Source organism: Hevea brasiliensis, chromosome 10 (genome assembly GCF_030052815.1).
Source record: "Hevea brasiliensis isolate MT/VB/25A 57/8 chromosome 10, ASM3005281v1, whole genome shotgun sequence".
In the NCBI taxonomy this organism is placed as follows: domain Eukaryota; kingdom Viridiplantae; phylum Streptophyta; class Magnoliopsida; order Malpighiales; family Euphorbiaceae; genus Hevea; species Hevea brasiliensis.
The window spans coordinates 7,042,438-7,060,939 of NC_079502.1; the positions used below are offsets into that span (position 1 = coordinate 7,042,438).

At 30.5% G+C, this 18,502-nt stretch overlaps 1 protein-coding gene across 1 annotated transcript; it reads right to left on the reverse strand.

Annotated features, from left to right (window-relative positions):
• Nucleotides 1-1,791: 1,791 nt before the first annotated feature.
• On the reverse strand, nt 1,792-6,828 carry LOC110667421 (probable pectate lyase 20). Its single transcript, XM_021828257.2, has 7 exons — nt 6,570-6,828; nt 6,200-6,253; nt 5,820-5,885; nt 2,979-3,621; nt 2,777-2,880; nt 2,537-2,675; nt 1,792-2,437 (listed from the first exon to the last, which is right to left on the reverse strand). The coding sequence occupies exons 1-7, from the start codon at nt 6,701-6,703 to the stop codon at nt 2,216-2,218; spliced, it is 1,362 nt and encodes a 453-aa protein (XP_021683949.2). The 5' UTR covers nt 6,704-6,828; the 3' UTR covers nt 1,792-2,215.
• Between the last annotated feature and the right edge of the window lie 11,674 nt (nt 6,829-18,502).

The window sequence follows — 18,502 nt, forward strand, 5'->3', positions numbered from 1 at the left end:
AATAAAATTATTATTTTATCAAATCAAATAGTTATTATTTTAGAAGTTACTCTTATAATTAGATTTATTTTGATTATATTATTTATTAATATTTTATGTTTAAAATTTTAAATTTTTTTATTTATTAGTCTTTATATTTGAGATATAATAATGAGAAAGATGTGAATTAAAAATATAATAAAAAAAATTAAAATTAACATAACAATATTAGATATTGTTTTCAACTAATATATTTTTTTATTAATAGGAAATTTGTCAAAATTATTGAATAAATTAATAAAATTATTAATTAAAACTAAAAATTAAAATATTGAAATAATTTGTTAAATAATGAGTTTAATTATTTTTAATTAAATTTATTAATAAAATTAAAAATAATATAAAAAATTTATAATTAAATTGATAAAATTAAAAAATTTTATTAAAATTAATAGTTTGTAATATAAAGATTGTTTCTTTCTCCACTTTATTATCCTGGTCAAATCTCTAAAAAATAATCCAAACAATTAAGGATTTATTTTCGGAAATTATCATTCTGATTTGTACTTAGTATTCTACTTGGTATTTGACCAGTGTTTTGTACTTTGGCAATATCGGATCTTTAACTGGGCTGCTAAAGGCTATAGAGAAAATAGATCGACTTTAATTCACTTTCAATTTTGAATTGAAAGATAAAGATAAATGAATGGACTAAGAATTAATCTGTTAATTAATTAGTGCAACCCTTATAAACCCTTTTAGATTTAATGATTGGATGTAGAACTCTTAAGACTCTTCCTCTCAAGCTTCTCTTGAAATCTGGGTGTATTTGAAATCTTCGCCTAAAACTTGAAATATCATGAATTAATTATAAAAATTAGATTTACTTGGAGTTAAATCAACCATTTTAAAAAATTAGAACTAATCAATTTTTTATCGGTTCTTATTGTTTTTTTTTTTTTTAGATGTGGGAATATCAACAAAGGGAATATATGGAGAGAACGATTTTGAAGTGGACAAAGTATAAAGGCAGTCCCTGGATGGCTTGTGGTAATGCGCACTTTGTAAAGTTTCTTTTACCAATTCAACTAGCTGGTGATGCGTGAAGAACTAGAACTGGAACGGCATCTACCTTTATAGTCTATATCCTTAAGGACTCTGCACATGGCTGCATGCACACTCGCCATTAAATTCCGGAACAAAATATTCCTTATTACATCTCTGCCAACTCTCTCTCTCTCTACCACCAACTTATTCTCATATTTTTCATAACGTACGTGAGAAGTTGTTGACCACTAAAACACCCTTGGATGTTCTATGATTAGATAAAGAACAATAATCCAAATTACAGCTGAGCCAACTTGTTTATTATCATCTTATCCAAGTCTGGCTTCACTCAATTTTGTAAAGTCATGAGGGAGATGATGAAGATGAATTGTGTTATGCCATTTCCCAATCCACATGGTTCTGAAGTGACACTTCTCCAAAGACTCAAGAGTGTCATGGTCTGCAACTCATAGGTTGGCAAGAAAATGACACTGTTTTGTAAGTGAAGAATGCATCACATGCCTTTGGTGTCCCCACCTCACATGCAAGCAATGAGGAATTGTCAGTAACCAAACGTTAATTATGCATGTTCCAGGTAATTATATTAGTGTTTTAGAATTGTAGGGTGAAAGTGAAAAAGGCAAAAGCATCATTGCATTATACCTGCTATCATGCGAAATGAGGGAGCTGTTCATTAATTACAAAGGAGATAGGAAGGACAAACCCATAATTAAATACGAGGCAAAATGATTAAAGCTAAGAATATTTGGAGCTGAACAATATCTTTTTGGTATGAATTTTTGCATTACTCAGAGTTGAGAATTCGTAAATTATAGTACAGAGGAGAAAATGGACAAATTGACTCTGCGAGGAACAGGGTTTTGAACAAAATGCTGAAGATGGTGAGCTAACACTGCGGCATTTAAAGCAGGCCGAGGTCGATCAATGGCGTGGTGACAAGTGGATTTTTTTTTTTTTTTTATCTGGGTGTGACAGCTCAATGGCACCTGTAATATAATGTACACTGCCAAATATTTTGTTGAGCAACACAAATACAGGGGAGAAGGAGAGAGATGGAACAGAGAATGACTGCAATCTTGCTGGATAGTTGCTACAGCAACAGTAAGGGAAGAGTTTTTTTTTTTTTTGGGTTTATTTTTCCCTGTTTTTGGGAACTTAGGATTGAGAATTAACATTGACGACCCCTGCGGCAGGAAAGAGCACCGGCACTTGAGGTAATGGTGCCAACCATGGAAGAGGACTTGGCAGCCAAGCTTGAAGCCATGGCATAGCTTGCTGCAGCTCCGGTTCCTGATGGAGTGAAGTAGGCTCCATTTAGCATGAGGTCTCCCTCTGATCTCCAATTCCAGTTCTTCCATACATTATTTGCTGTCTCCACCCTCTTCGTCACCTGATAATAAAAAATATTTTTCGTTCTTGTTATAACATGGTCATCACATCAACCCCTTTATAAAAAGGTAAATTATCTTTCTGTAGGATATTTGATTACCTCTTTAGCGAAAGCATTGTTAGGGGCAAGATATCTGTTTCCTTGGCTGTTAATGGTAGGTTCGGCACTTCCACCAATGGCATACATTTCCCATTGTGTGTAGTCATTGTTCACCACATGGAAATGCCCATGCCTACACCTGCAAGGTTAATGAATTGGCCAACTCAGACATAGATCATCTATAATAATTCATATGGAAAAACCAAACAAGGGATATGGTGTTCATTATTATAACTTTACCTTGGCATTCTCTGGATAAGACCCTCACCAAAATGGTTGTAGGCAATTGTTACTTGCATCTGCTTATCTCTTGTATAGGAGTCACTGTGACCCAATAACATAACCTGTTCATCGCTTAAGAAGAAACCTAAACATTCCGTAAATAGCACAAATAAATCGCACTAACTAATCAAAAATTGATGCCAAGGGAAATATAGTTGACCTCGTTGTGGTGGGTGAAGTAGTTGTTCGAAATTGTAATGGCAGTTGACCCCATTATAGCATCAATAAGGCCATCTGCGCAATTCGACAGAGAATTATGATCAATCCAAATGTGACTAGACCCAAAAATGGAAATCCCATCTCCATCAGCCATAGTTCTCCAACCATAATGAGTAGGCGAGCTACGAACCATGGCATTGCCGGTAGGCTTGCAATCATGGATATGGAGACCATGAATAATGACATTTGTGATAAATTGGATAGTAATGCAAGCTCCATTGGCAATGTGGACGTTAACTCCACGGGCATCGATAGTCTTGAAACTGTTCATAATAAGCTCCTGCTTAAGAGTGATGATCATGTCCCTCTTGAACACAATCCATAAAGGTCTTTCTTGAATAACAGCATGGCGAAGGGTGCCAGGTTTTGGATTAACAGGATCGTCATCGCGAGGGTCAGTCACGATATAGTATCTGCCGTTGCGACCACCAATGGCATTGCGTCCAAAACCAATCCCACAATCAGCAAGACGCTTCCTGTTTCGCTGCCAATTGGGGTCGCATCGCCAACAATCATCAATTGGGTTGCCTGCTACACATGAGAAGAATCCTAAATTCCTTCTTGCAGTGCTGTTGCGTGTGCTCCTGGTAAAATCACAAATCCAATGACATGTGATATTGTTATCACAATTATTACGATAAAATTAATCATTAGCAAATTAAAGCATGATGTCCCAAATCAAGACAGGGGCCGATCCAGCAGGAGGGCCCATCAAATTTTAAAGTCTTGTATAGAATTTGTGTTTATATAAGGTTTTATCCGTTTAATTATTTCTCTGTGTTCTCATCCAATTACTTCAATTGTCTGTCTCACTATATTGAGTTCGTATTTTTATAAATTTATCCATAATTACTTTTCTTGTCCACTTAATTGCTTAAATTATCCCCATTATATAAAATTAGTGATTTATATTAAATTATATATGTGTGTGTTTTGTATGCATCACCCACTAATAAAATTTTCTGAAAATTTATATATCATTTTCTACTTCTATATTTCTCTATTCATTAAATAAATGCAAGGGTGGAAAGCTAATTCCTGTCTGGTGCTTTGCATGTCGGTGTACAATAAATTAGGAGAGAGAAGAGAGGAGGAGGAGGAGGAGCAGGAGGAGGAGGAGGAGGAGGGGGGGTGGGGTTGTCAATAGATGAGCTCACGACGGTGGCCATATTGAATAACTTGTCTCTTTCAATTGAGCGGTGCTAGATCAGAAATAATTATGAATAAAGTCTCATGGAATGAATCCAGATCTGGTATGTGTGTTTTCTAGCTAATGCCTTGACAGACTGGAGATAGGGAGCAAGACTTAAGTTGTCTTCCCCACCTAATCTGGACAAAAATTGCAATGGCTGAAATCATCACTGTTTTAGTTGTATCTAACAAAAAAAGTGCGAACATAAAGAGTAATTATGTCTAATCGATGGTAGAATTTAATACCAAAAAGCCAGGGATCCTAACAGACAAAACCATAATTCGATTCAAGAAGATGAATTGCAGCTATAATTAGAATCAAATAAGAAAGATTGACGCTATCAGAAATGGATTTACCTATACACTAAACAAGAAAAGCAGCATGCATGGCATCTTCTCTGATATGTTCAAATAAAAGTATGAACCAACATTGAAAGTAGGGAGCTTCAATGTCCATTGAGATGATGGCTTTAGAAAAGCAATTAAAAAGAGCATTATGTTATTTTGGAAAAAATAATGCGAAGTCACACAGACGTCGGTAGAATGGGGATGCAAGTTAAAAACCAATCTACTTGCGAATTAGATTTGGATAGGGGAAAGGGAAAGAGAAAGACAAGAAATAAATTAAGGGCGTGATGCGCGGATCTCACGGCATGGGCATGTGCATAAGCTGGCAGAAAGTGAAGAATTAAAAGGTAGAGGACTGCAACAGTACCGAACAAGGTTGAATCCTTGGACTTATTAATTAAAGACTTGGATGGACGGACAATAATTAATAGGATTTTTGGTTAGGTGCGGTCGTCAGTACGTCAAAACCAATTAGATTTTAACTTTCCAAACGGTCTTTTCTGTTCTGATAAACTATAGAGAGTTATCACAACGTTCTTTTGAAAGAAAGTTATCACAACTTACCAGAATCATTTTCAAAAGTACAAGTGTATATAGCATCAGATATTCCCATTATATATAGCATTTTCAGAAGCTAAAAATGGAACATATATATATATATATATATATATATATGGCAACAAAGATTTCTAACGTGCATCATCCTCAATTTGTCTCTATAAATACTATATAACCCCAATTTAGGCCAAGACCATGCTCGCTTCCGATCATTTGGGTAAAAAAAAATGATCAGGGATGAAATTTAAAAAATAATCCCAAACTCAATATTTCTTTAACTGAGGTTGGTGTTTTTTTTATAGTTTTTTATTTTTAATTGACTTCTTTTTACTTTATTCTTTTAACCACTAGATTGGATTTTATTAATTTGTTTAAGAGTAATTATTAATAAAGTAAATTTTACTTTATAAAAATTAACATTATGATAGAAATTTTTATTTATCAAATATATATATATATATATATATATATAAATAAGAGAATTATGTCAATTATATAATTTAATGCTCCTCGGATCTCTAAAAATCGAGTAGGTGTTTTTTTTTTTTTTTTCAATTTAAATAATTGAATAATATAAGTCGTGTGAACCCTCATTTCTTAATCTCATCAGCATAAAAAGGGGATATAATAAAGCGATGTGACGTATAACGAATAGAAAAATAACAGAGATAAAAGAAAAACTCACTCATCAGCCACTGAAGCAGCCCCCTCCGGATTCTCAACGGCATGCTCATTCCATGCATCACCTGACCTGAAGATTGAAAAACCTAAATTAGACTCAAGATTTTATAATCTGCAATTGGCTCTAGGATTGACTGGGCAAGAAGAGTGATATCTAAAGGACATTTTCGAGCATAGAAAAATCTAACATGGTCAATTGGCAACTCAGAACAGAGCAACGGACTCAAGACTTAAGAAACTGAGGTAACAGAACTAACGATACAGATTCTTTTTTGATCCTGATCTCAACGGCTTTTAAATGTCCAGATGTTAGACAATTCCGACTAGAATTTTCCAATTTTGCAATCAGGATCAATTAGGAAGCTTGAGTACTCTGAAACTCACCCGTCCGCCATTGATGAGTTGTTGGAGCTCTGCAACTGCCGCTTTTTCTCGTACCTGAGAAGAAAAAAAAAAGGCCAAGGCAACCAAATCGACGGTATAAGTTATCGCATTCTCTGATGATGTACTCTTATAAATGCGGTACTTAATGCGTAAAATGCAGCTTTTTACAAATGAAGAAAATTCTGACGGTCTGCAAATTGCAGAGGGAAGTGATAGAAGGAAACACAAAATGAAGAGAATTCTATAGCTTTAAAGCACAAAATCTAGCGCACAGAGCTCAAAAACACTGCTTCACAGACTCAAAAGCAACTCTGTTTATCAATAAGAACAGTACCACACAGGATAGAGATCATGAATGCTAAAAATGTACCTCGATTTCTCCATCTCCGTCGATGCCTTCACACTAACGAAGAGGACTAGAACCATCAATGTGCATATACAAAAACATCTCAGCGAAACCGCCATTGTTCTCTGCTTGATATTCTTCATCTTTCCTCTCTCCATTATTATCAGAGTAAATTGCTTTGTTAGTAATCAGGAAAGAAAATGAAAGATACGAGTCAAAGAAGAGCTCCAAGTGAAGCCATCCTTTTATAGCCAAAACAACGTCGTCTAGGCATAAATCCTGCGACCTAACTTCGTTTTAACCCAGGTTAAGTCAATTAACCCAAATACTAACCACCTCACCACGTCTCTAACCGCTACTAACTAATTATTTCTCTCTCTCTTGTAAGGGCCAATCCTGCGGTCACTCACGTGCCTGACCATCTCCATTTGGCACTTCACATAAACCATCCCCTCTCTCGCCGTTCGTCTTCCCCACCCCCCCCAAGCGAACCACCGCGGCCACGTCTTTACTGTGCGGAGAAGTATCCGTACTCGCATATGAGTATGAAATCTAATAGCCGATTTTTCTGTTTGCCACATGGCCACGTGGCGAGCTTTTAGTGCAATTAAAAATTACTGTCAGTATACGTTTCTAGATTATCAAATGTACGTCATTGACAGATGCCCTTCTAAAACGACTATCCAATCTCCAAACGCTGATGAAAATGGCTCCCCCTACTTTTAACGATATGGAGGGTGCAAACGCTTCACCGTATACCAATTAGGATGGCAACATGTGAAGCATTTGTGACTGCCAAATGAATCTTAATGAAATAAATTTAAATAATATATAATTGTATTTAAAATTAATTTAAATTTTAAAAGTTACAACGAATTTAAATTAATTAATTTATTTCACTTATTAATTATTAAATAGGATTTTATAATTGGTCTGTAATCCTGAATGCTGGAGGTGTTTTTGATTTGGATTTTATATACTATAGATATCTGTTAGCACCCGTTTAATTAAATATAAAATATATATTTTATAATAATATTTATAAATTTTTATATATTATATTTTAAATAAATAAATTTAAATATTTTCATATAATTATTTGATTTCAAAATATAAATTATTCATTAAAAATATTTTTATATAGATTATTAATTAAAATATAAAAATTAAATGATTTTAAATAATAATAATTAGATTTAAGATAGATTCAGATAATAATTTTCATGAATATTTTAATCGTTGTAATTATTGAGTTCATTTTTGTTTATTGATAGTTATTTTTGATAAAGATTATAAAGTTGTTTTAGTTAGCAATTAAATAATTGCATTATAGCTTAGACACATTAAAAATTATTCAGCTAGGAATTGCCAAATAATTGATTAAAAAAAAAAAGCCTGGGCTGTATTGAATTTTAGTCTACTCACATTATTCCATGATTTTAGATGCCCTTTTGCTGCCCAATCTAGTGTTCTCTCTTATATGATATTTATAATAAATTTTATAATTTAAATTTAAAATATTATAATAAAATAATTTTTTTATATTAGCTTTGAAATTGTAATTTGTTTTTGTCATGAAAATTTTTTGATGAGATTGCATATTTTTATTGATTAGAGAGTTTAAATTCATATAATTAATAAATTAATTTTAAGAAAATATATTAATTGAATTGTATAATTTGAATAAACACCACAATTAATCTATCTCTCAGTGATCAAAAGCTCCCACAATGAGAAAAAAAAAAGTCTTATGCAAAGAAAAATTCACATTAAGAGAGAGATAATAAATAATAAATAAAAAATTCACAAAAAGAAATCAAATAAAATACCCTACTTTATTAAACTCAACTCAACTCAACTCAACTAAGCCTTTATCCCAAAAATTTGGGGTCGGCTATATGGATTCGCTTTTTCCACTCTAAACGATTTTGGGTTAAATTCTCAGAAATGTGTAATGCTTCGAAGTCATGCTGTACTACTCTCCTCCAAGTCAATTTAGGTCTACCCCTTTTTTTCTTTCTATCATCTAGCCTAATGTGCTCTACTTGTCTAACTGGAGCCTCCGTATGTCTACGCTTCACATGACCAAACCACCCTACTTTATTAAAATAATTAAAAAATAAACTTGTTATTGATGAAGCAACAGCCTTAAAAGTTCCTTTTGATAAAAGAGAAAAGTAAAAGGAAGAGGAGGAAAGTGTAATACCCTGATTTTTTTATATATAAAATATTCTTAATTAGATTATTAATTTATTATTATTATATTTATGGTGGTAAATTAGTATTTTCATAATAATAATACTTTTATTATGAATATTATTTTACATATATTATTATTACTATTATTATCAAAGTTTTAATTAAGTTAAATATAATAAAAGAATTTTGAACTTATTTGAATATATCTAAAAAGTTTAAGGATTAAAAGGGTAATTAAAAGTAAAAAAAAAAAAAAACAATTTTTTTTCTCTCTCTCCCTCTCCCTCTCCTCTCTCTCCTATCACCTTATTTTCCCCTCCCTTCTTCTTTTGGCCGACGAACCCCTAGCCAGCAAAGATAGCCGGCGAGGAGCACCACCACCCAGGCGATGCCGACAAGCTATCTGCTGGCTGGAGCAACGCCAGCAGTGGCACACATGGTGAGTTTTTTGCCTTCAATGTGCGCGTAGGTGGGGAAACTTTTAGGCGCGATTCCTGCTTCATCCGAAAGTCCGATCGAGACGTTTTTGGTGGCATTGGAAAGCTTATTTCATAAGCTTTCTTTTGGGACCAATTTCACTTCGTTTGGTGGCTAGATGAGTGAGAACAATGGGAGAGAAATTTCGAATTTTCATGACTTTTCAGCCAGAACTTGGCCAACTAGCGGTTAGTTTGGACGATCGAACCTGGGAATCGTGATCTACACTTCTCAAGTTTCGTTTTGACACCAATTATGCCTTGATCGGAGATCGAACAGAGAAGACACTCATCGGATGGCCTAAACTAAATCAGCTGATGTCGAGTGATCGGAGCATATGAACAATCAGCCGATCCGTTACTAGCAGCTCATGGGCATCCTGGATATGCAGTCAAATCGATGATAGCTCACCGGTGCTCGGGACTGAGCTTCCTACCTGATTCGACTGCCCGTCGGCCTGTTTTGTAATATAGTCAATATTACAGTCAATTCCAGTATTTTCAGACGTTCCGAATGCATTTCAGATAGCAGAATTTGTAAAGATAGTCTCTAACTCAAGTTGTGTAGTTTGTGCCTTAATTTAGTTAGCTGGTTAAATCTGTAAAATATTCTTGGCTTAGTAAGATGAAGTAAAATGATTTTAATTAATATAAGGACAATGTGGAGGACCTTCAAAAATATTTTTATAATTTTTAAAGTACTAAAAATAATTATTTGGACTGTAGAGAAGTTAGGGACTCGAGCTAAAATTTAGAAGATTAGACCTAGATTAGGTTTCTTGTAGGCCCGAAATGGGCATTATAATTGTTGTTGTGGGCCTGAGGCTTTGTATATTATTGATGTTGCATTTTCTTACAGGGGGGTTAGGTCCAGTTATAAGGGAGGCTCTGCTAAAATTTTGACAAGACCTTAAGAATTATTTTTACTTCTTTAATTAAATTAATTGGTTAATTTTTACTAGTAAATTGATAGAGGTCAGTGTGTCCGTGTAGGTGATCGGTGTTGGGTAACCTTTCTTTTCTCTAGCCGAACCAGCTGCAATCGAGTCGATCAGTTTTATGAATTAGATATTGATTATTTTTATAATTTCAATATTAATTACATATTTTGTATGCTCATGTATTTTATAAATATTTAATTATGCATATAAATAATTAATATATTAGGAATATTTTGGTTGCTGCATATTTAATTATTGTTATTTATTTGTGATTGCCACCCTGAGGATAATTTGGAGCTAGGTATATTATTTATATATGGATATGGCAATTGGTAGAATGAGCAATTACAGCTGGAGCTTAATTCGCTAGGACTCGATCCTTATATATGGATAAGTTAGGGTGAGCACAGTTTTGAGTTAATCTCGTTGACCCCCACACTTGGATTATTAAGCGAAAATCCAGCTTGAGTTAACCTTACTGGCAGGTATTGGATTAAAAGAGTTGTATAGGAGATCAGCACCCATATATGTATTAATTTGACACACTAGGTGCATGAGTAACTCCAAATTATTTTCTCTTGCAAATATTAAATGAATTATTGTTATATGTTTTGAATGTGCATTTTATGAAAGAATTGCATTAGTTTTAGATAGTTATAAAAATTGCATATATAAAAAATATTTATATACTTACTGATTTGGTCCTGATTATGAGTTCGAGAATAGTAAGACTTAGTATAAGTTTCGGGAGTTTTATGTCGGTCCATGTAGGGGTGGTCACGGTCCGGTTTTGAATCGAAACCAAACTGAAACCGGTTCGGTCAAAACCGGACTAAAACCAGTCAAAACTGGAACCAGCTTTGAACCGGACCGAAACCGTCCTTCTACAGTTTGGTTCAGTTCATATTTTTTAAGAACCGTGAACCGACGGTTTCGAACCGGATTAAATCGACGATTTCAAACCGGATTCAACAAGTGATTTAAATATAAAAAAATTCAATAAATATGTTACCTCACTCCTAATTCATTTATATATAATTAATTCTCTACACAATTGTTCTCTGCATTTTCTTCAATTCTTAATATTTTTTTAAATTTTCTCAAATTCTCTAAATAATTATTTTATACACTCATTTTAATTTTCAATACTCTCTCAATTTTCCTACTTTATTATTTTATATACTTACTAAAATTTTCAATATTATCTCAATTACTTTGTTATTACTTTAAATCCTCAATAAAATTTTCAATACCCTCTATTTTATTTTTTTTTTTCTCTTTTATACTTTTTAATTATCAATTATTATATAATTTTTAAAAAAATGCAAGTAATATAACTAGAAATTTTTATTCCTCTAAATCCTAAAGGGATATTTAGATAAAATTAAGTTCATACACTTTTTGCTAATTTCTTTAAAAAAAATTAATTTCATCTCTAGTTTTTTAATCAGGTTCAAGCCTTTATTTATTAAATTTTTCTTAAAGATAAATTATTTTCTTTCTTTTTTTTTCTTATTTTATTTTCATTGAAAGATTTCTAAGAAAAATTAAAATATTTTTACAAATATAACTTAAATTTTGAATCAACAAAATTTTTCTCTAATTTTTTTTGTCTAAGTTACCCTTAAACCATCCTTAAACTACTTCGAAACCGTCCTCCAATCTGTCTTGAACCGTTCTTTTTCAAACCGCCCTTCAAACCGTTTTAAATCGGGGCTCAAACCGAAACCGACGGTTCAGGAACCGTCTTTCAAACCGTCCCTTGGCGGTTTGGTCCAGGTTCATAATTTTATTGAACCTAAACTGATGGTTCAGGAATCGTAATCGACAGTTCCTGAATCATGGCCACCCCTAAGTCTATGTCTTAGTACCAATTCGGCCTGTGAAATAAAATCATGACAAAAAGAGTGACATGATTTATAGTATTTATTGTTAATTTTTTCAAAATAATAATATTTGATACAATACAATAAAAAACTAATCTCAAATAATATTTTAATTTAATAATATTAAAATTATTTTTAAATTTACATAATATTAAATTTAAATTTCACCCGAAATCAATTATATTATTTATTTTCAGTGGCTTTGGGACATATAAGATATTAAAAAAAATAATAAAAAAAAAACATGAAAAGGGGTTTCCAAAAAGCAAGCAATCCCCTTGTCAGAATTAATTAAAAGATTGATAAGCAGAAAAGTCTCAATCACAAAATCAGGGTTTCAGATAGGAACCCAAATTTAATCCACATGATTGCACATCTAATGGAGACACTGCCCATAAAATATATGTACGGGTCTACATTGTCTTTCCCAATTGCACATCGTGCGGATTCAACTGGTCCACATAATTTTCCTCAATCTATCTACAGCTTCTGATAGCCAAGCTAAGATAAGCTTTAATTCTATTTTTCGATTGCCCCAGCGGCTAAAGATACACAACCCAAGTCAGATTCGAATATCCATTCTTTCAATTTCTTATTTATAAAGTCAAAGATGAAACCTATGATTATCATATGAAACTTGATACTTTATGCTTCATAAAAGATGATCTTGCACAAAATTTTGTTCTAAACATTTCACCTTCACAGTAAAAAATAGGCAAGAAGCAAGGAGTCAATTTCACTGACCTAGAATGCCCAAAATCATGAGAAATTCTGTCCATAAAAGTGGCTGTAATTAATTTCATTCAATGGAGTAATAATGGCTGTGATCATCAAAATTAAACGGTGATTATCCTGGTAATTAAAATTGATATAGACCCCTATTGTTGAAATTTGATTATATTATGCCTAAATCATCAAAATCAAAAGCTGTAAGAAAAGAGAAAGGCCACAAATGAACATCTTGGCCTGCGGTAATTAAAGTAATCATGGACACCCAAAAGGCAAGAACATAACATCAAGCAATCACTTGAGGTGCAAGCAAGATTTTGGATTGACCCACAAAGGCTACCCAGCTGGTCTGCTGCTTACCTCTATTTGCTTACCCTGATTTGACATTGAGTGCCAAAACTGTTTTTAAGGAAAAAAAATATTTTAAATATTATTAAAAAAATAATTTATAAATAAAATTTATTAAATTTAATTTTAAATTATTTTTAATATTCACTAATTAATAATTTTAATAATATATTTTCATTAATTATAATTTTAACAATAATATCAAACAACTCTTCGTGTATTAAAATAAAAGTAAAGTAAAAGCTATAATCTTCTATTTAAAAACCTGGCTTATTTCACTTCCTTATATGCTCTATATTCTTCTACATTGCATATAAAAAAAAAAAAAATCCTTACCTCGTAAAAGAAAACCCAACATGAAATTCTGGAGTCCATTCACAAGTAACAATTGAATGCTTGCAAGACTTCAATTTTGATTAATTTCTTTACTTAATTAGCTCTCCCATGATTAGATGATGAGACAAAAAATTCAAGCTTGGTGCATTTAATTTTGTCATTATTTGGCTCTTCATATGGAAGCAAAATTTCTTTCTTTAGATGATTATGTTTGTTTGCTTGTGATGATGTTCATTTACCTTTTTTTTTTTTTAATTGAGAGCAATGCCAAAAAGTACTAGAATTTGTGTTGAAGTCATTGCTTATTAATTGTGATATTTTCCCATGGTGGTGGTGCAGGTGTCAACTCCATTTCTGTCTTTGCTCCACTTTTTAGTAGACCATTTGCACAATTTATGGTCAACCTCCTCCTCATACACTATCTGAAAAAAATATAAATTAATTAAAAACAAGTTCAAAATGCGAAGGATTAGATCAGTGCTGTGAAATAGTTACTGATAAATGTAAACAATAAGGTCAGATATTTAAATTTTAAAATTATTATGATTATGAAAATTTTACCTGAATAATATTCTTGAACTAATAATAAGAAACCATGAAATTCATTAAATTGAATTATTGTAAAATTTTAGATATCAAAAAGGAAGTTAGTTGTTGAGGATTAAATGAGAAATTTTCCAATTCTAATAACAATTAGATGATGAGTAGGAAAGGGTGGAAAGAACAGCACGAAGCTAAACAAACATTGAAGATGGTAGAACTAGAAACCTAATTTTGCTGCCAGAGGAATGAATGGCTTGAAAGTAATAAATGGCATTTCTATGCAAAATATTCCAATATTTGGTCAAACATCTATTTCTCATTTTATTACTGAATAATTTGAAGTTTTACGCATCCGACCAACTTCAACTTCCTTCCTTGAATAAAATTGGGGTTGGGAGAGGACTTAGCAGCAGGTTGGGGATCTAACTCACCTCACCAGGAACAAACTGTCATGCCTAGTCACGGCCAATCAAGGGAGGATTTCTTATTTCATTTAATTCATCTGATCTCTTTTTTTATATTTTTTTAAAATATTATTTAATCCATTTATTTTAATAAAATTAATTATTTAGTTCTCCTATTTTGAAAAATACATTAGTTAGTAATATTACAACTCATATATAAAAAGAATACTCACGAGCAGTGATTGATAACTGACCAACAAATGGACACCCGATCAGGGTCTAAACTACTATACATAACTTGGAAACTTGCCTTGGTTAGGGAATCAGTTGTCAAAGTATAAGGATCTCGAGATATCTGTCCTAAGCAATTTGGATTCCAAATTCTCGTAATACTAACTCCTAATCCTAAGGAGGGACAAGACCAAAAACATAAATAAAGAGTCATCAGATACACATATCTCAACTTAATTACATTAATTTCTTCTCAATTCCTTTACTTTTTTAAGCGTCGGAGAGATTACCAACCAACCACCTAGTGTTCTTTATATTGTGACGTTGCAGATTCAAGATCTACGTTTCAGACCCGCAGAAGTGAAATCATTAGTTAGTTCATCCTATATTTTTATTTCACCAACTTCTTGATCCCTCCATGCAATTTAAATCAGGTTTTTTTGTTAGTTAATATATTCAAAAGAGAGAAAAATTATTGTTATGGGATAAATAGTTTAAGAGTTAGAAAATAAAAGAATTATATAATTGTATTTTTCAAATTATAGGAACTGAATAAAATTCAAATTAACGCTTTATAAAATAATTAGAGAGATTAAATAATAAACGAAATAAAAATATAAGAATTAATTAATATGTTATTAAAATAAGAGAATGAAATAATTAATTTCGTTATTTTTTTTTTCTAGTTGAATGGTACAATGTACATTAGGGAACTGGAGTAATGTGGAGCGTGAGGCAGGCGATGGGTGGGATTGTTGTGGGAAGGTTGTGGCAATTATAGTAAAGTGGGTTAATCTCTCATTCCTCAACTGCTATCAATCGTCCAAAACGCATTAACTTGACACAAAAACAATATCACATAGCAAGTGCTGCTTCCCTTTCCACCATAAATGATAAAAGTTGTCTTTGCAAGAAATGGGAATAAGATCACATTAAAAGGACATATATAAAAAGGTTGAAGAGAATCAAAAGCTTATAGCTAAGCCACAAAAGGGATGGTGACTTTTTATGTTTTGTTTGTAACTTTTTTGATGCATTTACCAGGTATCCTCCCGTCCTCGTTTTAAGGTTGACAGAAGACTATTCCTTCTCGGACGTTGTACGTGCAAAGTGAGGCCCTCCCCAGACCGTCAATTCCATGGATCAAATACTTGACCAGTCTATGGAGTATAGTGCATATTCACCATTATGCCAGACTCATTTGGACTATGATGTCCTTTTCATGCCCTAAAAAATAATGCAATATTGTTATTTGGGTTGGCATGGCAAATTGAAAGTCATTTTATTGGAATTGTTAGTCATGTATCATTAGAGTCATAGACAATTACTAACGCCAACCTAACTTAACTGCTTGGAAAGATCTCTCTAAACCTCCAATGCTGCTAACATATGCATTAGTGTAATCCTTATGTCATATGCTAAGATATATAGATATCAAAGTAATTTTTGTATTTTTAATACATCAAGAATAGAACATAATTATATAAATTTTTTTTTGCTATACTCAATTTAGTATATACTCAAAACGCGAACACACGAGATCTGTAATTTTTTATAAGTGTATATATATGTACATATAAAATAAAAGGAATGTGAATATACCCCCACACACATAAAATTAGCACACCTATATCATGATAAAAAAAAAAGAATTTAAAACATATTAATTTCTTTAAAGGAAAAAAATGTTGTAAGTCATTAAAACTGGATAATTAATTAAAATCATTAATTAATCTCAATAATAGCATCATAATTAAGATATATCAAGTATTCCCACTTAGGCAAGACAACATCAACATATCATAGGTCTTTCATGTGATGATTTTGAACAAAGACTCAGTCTTCCACTTAATTTAGAGATCAGCATCTGCCCACATCATGGTAAATCTTTACTTTTCTTTCCCTCTATTCATTTTTTTTTAAATGATAAATATATATATATTAATAAAATATTAAAATTTTATCTTAATTAGAATGCATGCCATGCAAGAAATTTTATGTGTTTTAATCTAAAATTGAAATAAATATAAAAGTTTAAGCATTAAATTAATAAAATTAAAGATTTAAAGTTTTTTTATCTTTATGTAAATATAATACTGTTACTTTAATAATTTATTTTTTTTATCTTTATATAAATGTAAAAGTGTTATCAGTTGAATAATATTGAAATTTATAATATTCAAATTTAATTAAATAAATGTAGTTACATATTTTATAAATTTTATTTATAATTGTAGTATTAATTAAACTAAATTATTTTTCTTTTTTACTGATAATACTAATTATAATAATTAAATAACAATTAAGATTATGAAAAAAATATTTAATTTTTTATTAATTAATTACATACCCTATAATATGTATTAATTAATTTTATAAAGGTGAGCTTAAACAAAGGAATTTCGTAGTTTTAATTAAAAGTTTAAGTATTAATTATATTTTTGATAACCTAAAATATAATATAATAAATTATTAAATAAAATAATCATTTAATTATGATTAATAAAATAATAATGATAATAATAAAAATATTTAAAAAAATTAAATACTAAAAGTTAATATTAAAGAAAATAAGTATTAATTATAAAAAAATTAATCTATATATAGTTAGTAGCAACATTAATGGTGAGTGACATGTGTCATATCCAAAAGAAATTTTTGTCACCATTTAGGCTCAATTTATAATGGCTATGATCATGGCCTCTCACCTTTTATGCATTGTGTGTTGGTCTAGGCAATGAATGAATGAATGAATGAATGATTATATAGATTGACCTCTCATAGCACATTTTTAACCATAATTCAGGTCAATCACCCACCATATATATATATATATATATATATATATATATATATATATATATATATATATGTGTGTGTGTAAATGTAAATTAAATGATTTTTTTTCATAAAATAATTAAATATGGAAAATTTATTAAATTAATGAAAAAATAAAACTTTTTCATATAAAAAAATACATAATATTTTTCAATAATTTTAAAAAATATTATAGATAAGATTAAATGAGGTATATCCATATAGTATTTCACATTTAACATCTATAATTTTAATTAAAATTTAAAATATTATAAAAAAATATAATAATTTAAGATATTGAAGAAATTTTATTTTTTCCTTTATGTTAATTAATTTTTCGTGATTAACTATTTTATTAAAAAAAATATTTTATAAAAATTTAGTGAGATAAATCATAAAATTATGTTAAATCACCTTATTTTTTATAATAAAATAATTTTACTTTACTTTAAATCAAATAATCGTGGAATACACCTTATAATTAATAATTTTATTAACTTTATTGGATACATATTAATTCTTTATCCCATTTTTTTTATTATATTAATTCTTTTTAAAAAGATCTCATAATTTAAAATTTTTAATTTTGTATTATGACAGTCACTAATTAATCATCCAATACCTATAAAACTTTATATTAGGAATTAGTCTGAATGGTAAGTATGATTATTATTGCCAACGCCTAAAAGCCACAAAATAAGTGTGATGATAGGTATTTAGACTCTTTTAAAGGGAAAAATTAATTAACAACAATTAAAGAGGCTATTTGTTTCGGCTTATAAATTATACGTATAGGCTGTTGTTTATTTATAATAATTTTTTTGACTTACAAACTAAAAAAAGTAAGTTGGAAGACCCATTTTTTCATTTTGATATTTATAAGTCATGCGTTTATAAGCTAATTTGATTAAGTATTTTAATATATTATTTTTATTTAATTTTTAAAATTTTATCATAAATTTAATTTAATATATAAAAAAATATGCTTATAAGCTATTTTTTTATCAAATATATTAATTACTTATCAATCATTTATAATACTTTAAC